The sequence below is a fragment of the Poecilia formosa genome, unplaced genomic scaffold (assembly GCF_000485575.1).
Source record: "Poecilia formosa unplaced genomic scaffold, Poecilia_formosa-5.1.2 Scaffold32, whole genome shotgun sequence".
In the NCBI taxonomy this organism is placed as follows: Eukaryota; Metazoa; Chordata; class Actinopteri; order Cyprinodontiformes; family Poeciliidae; genus Poecilia; species Poecilia formosa.
Window position 1 is genome coordinate 2,531,649 of NW_006799971.1, and position 2,483 is coordinate 2,534,131.

General features: G+C 34.9%; 1 protein-coding gene across 9 annotated transcripts in view; it reads left to right on the forward strand.

Moving 5' to 3' along the window:
* mslnb (mesothelin b) overlaps window positions 1–2,483 on the forward strand; it is a 44,645-nt gene that overhangs the window by 21,796 nt on the left and 20,366 nt on the right. For 2 of the 9 annotated variants that reach the window (XM_016670305.1, XM_007549701.2), the window contains exons 29-30: window positions 1,902–1,999; window positions 2,398–2,420. The exons of 3 other annotated variants lie outside the window; for them this stretch is intronic. In XM_016670305.1, the coding sequence (XP_016525791.1) occupies window positions 1,902–1,999; window positions 2,398–2,420 (121 nt within the window). Of the gene's footprint in view, window positions 1–383; window positions 503–599; window positions 768–1,409; window positions 1,448–1,901; window positions 2,000–2,397; window positions 2,421–2,483 lie in introns of all 9 variants that reach the window. 4 more of the 9 variants (XM_007549699.2, XM_007549697.2, XM_007549702.2 and 1 more) reach the window with 4 other exon arrangements.

The window sequence follows — 2,483 nt, forward strand, 5'->3', positions numbered from 1 at the left end:
ACAACAAACAACACTGCAGGTAGGAACCTGCAAACACACTGATCCTTACCATGCATGTTGACATTTTAATAAACTTATGTAGATCTGAAATATAACGAAGTAGAGGAGTTTTGAGAAACATTAAGTCTCTTCACTTTTATAACGATTGTCTGGTGTTTCCAAGACAACTAATCTTCTTCATCCTTCAAATCAATATCAGCTGTTTTCCCCCCCAAGCTTTGTGTTGTTTAGCTCATTATTTTGTGGATAGCCATTTTTAAAACTTTCTTTCAATGTTATATTAATAAACACACAAACTTTAGGATTTAATTTAAAAATTTTGTGAATAGTATTCAAAGCAATAAATACTTTGCACAAATCTCCATTTTCTTGTCCTGTTCCAGATCCAGGATGTTTGTCCTCCTTCAACAACAGCGCACAGTGGCTGACCGACAACTTCGGTCCATTCTCAGAGTTTGTGCTCATCAGTGAGCTGATCCATCTCAACCGACTCTTCAAACCAGTGAGGCTCAGACTGTCTAAAGCTATCAGCATTTTGAAATAAAAGGTCAACGTGACAATTGTCTCAAACAACTTTATTTTTTATTCTTTTTCTGTAGCTGGAGGCCTTACAGCTCCTCACACAGGATCAGATTGTAGAGCTGCTGAGACTGATGCTTCCTGAAAACACAGATGTTGTCATCAATACTCTCTTTGATTACATGATCGAAGCACCAGAGAGCAGTTTCATAGGGTTCCTGTCATCCCTCGTGAGATTCACCGAGACGGTAAAAAAAATCTATTATGATTCAGTGGTTTTGCAGATTTTTGTTTATTATGTAAATTCAACCTTTTTGAGCTTTAAATCATGTTACAAACTTATTTCCTCATCAAAAACATGCCTGATGTGCCACTTTGATTCTGTCATGCATGTTTGAGAAATTCTTTTATCTTCAATGGCAACCATTCATCTGTGCAAAACGCCTGGGTGGAGTTAGCTCCGCCTTCAAGAACGAAGCTCCTCCTCTCAGCTGCATTTTTTTTCCCCCACTCAGCTCCTTCAGACTAACCAGCAGCAATTAGCAAACCCCTGGTGGAACTAAACATCTGCTCATTATTTGAGCCACTTCTCAGTAAACCACTGATAAAAACCTTGTTAATAGAGGAGCAACAACATGATGAATTTCTGAAGGCAGTGTTTCTGAAACAGCTGGAGTTTTTGAAGAGACAGAGGTCCAAATTCAAGGAGCTCATTTACAATGTCAAATGTCTTTTAAGTCGTATTTGACATATTTGGCATTATTATAAGAACTGGAGGTAACATAGTTACTTGATTGTGCTATAAAATTATGCTATGTGCCTAAAACAATATATAATACTGTCACTTTGAGGAAGTAACTAATTTCTCACTTTTTCCTCTTGTCCGACAGGGAAGTATTTTCCTTTCCTGCCCATCCTACAGAACACTGTGAGTTTACATGAAATGTGTATACATGGACTGACCACTCTGTGCAGATGAAGCCAGGACTTTAAAAGTGACACAAAAATACAGATTTGTTTTTTGTAATTAAAGTCAGGGTCAGTGACAAATATTTTTGAGGCACTTCCTGTGGATGAAGCTAATGCTAAAGCGTTTGGGTGGAACAATATTTGTAGCATTTGGATAAAAGACCTTCAAACTTTTCTTTGTTCCATCAAATTATTATGAAATCACAGTTTAAAATGCAGTTCTACCAAAAATGCTAATGAAATATACTGTATGCAAATTACTGAATTTGAAGATTTCAATCCATTTTTATGTCCTAATTCTCTCTAATTGTTCTGGTTATTTTGGTGTTTGCCACAAATGGATCAATTTAGTAATTTTAGCCAATCACAGAGCAAGTTTAGTTTACTGAATCAAAAATATTTTTGCTTTGCAGGTTCACCAGACTGGATGACGCCATGGCAACAGCTTCTTCTGACGTAGCTTCAGCCATCACATACACTAAAGTGGCTTTATTCAAACAACTACCACTTGGTGAGATTTTTATTTAAAAAAAAGGGAGAGAGAGTGACACAGAGAGAGAGAGAGAGATTTTGAATATAAATGTTCTGTATCAAAACTTATGTAAATTATTTTCCCAATGTTTTCTCCTTTTATTTTATTCTCCTTATATAACATTTTCCAACAACGGTAATGACTTTAATTACATGTAAAGTTGATCACAATAAGATCGTTTCCTTTAATTTCAATACAATGTTAGATATAAAGGGCCATGCAATATTCAAAATGCTATTTTATTGAATGTTGGTTATGGCAAAAGTAATCAAGGAATCATTTTATGATTGTACATTTATGTCAATTAATGATTAATATCTTATTAATAACTAAGAGGAGTTCTTAACTAATTGGGTCTTTTTGTGCTTTTATCACAGACTGCAGTATATACAGTGGGCAGGTAAAGATATGTTAAGAATTTTTTTATTTTTATTTTTCAAACAAATCTGTTTTTTGAAGATTA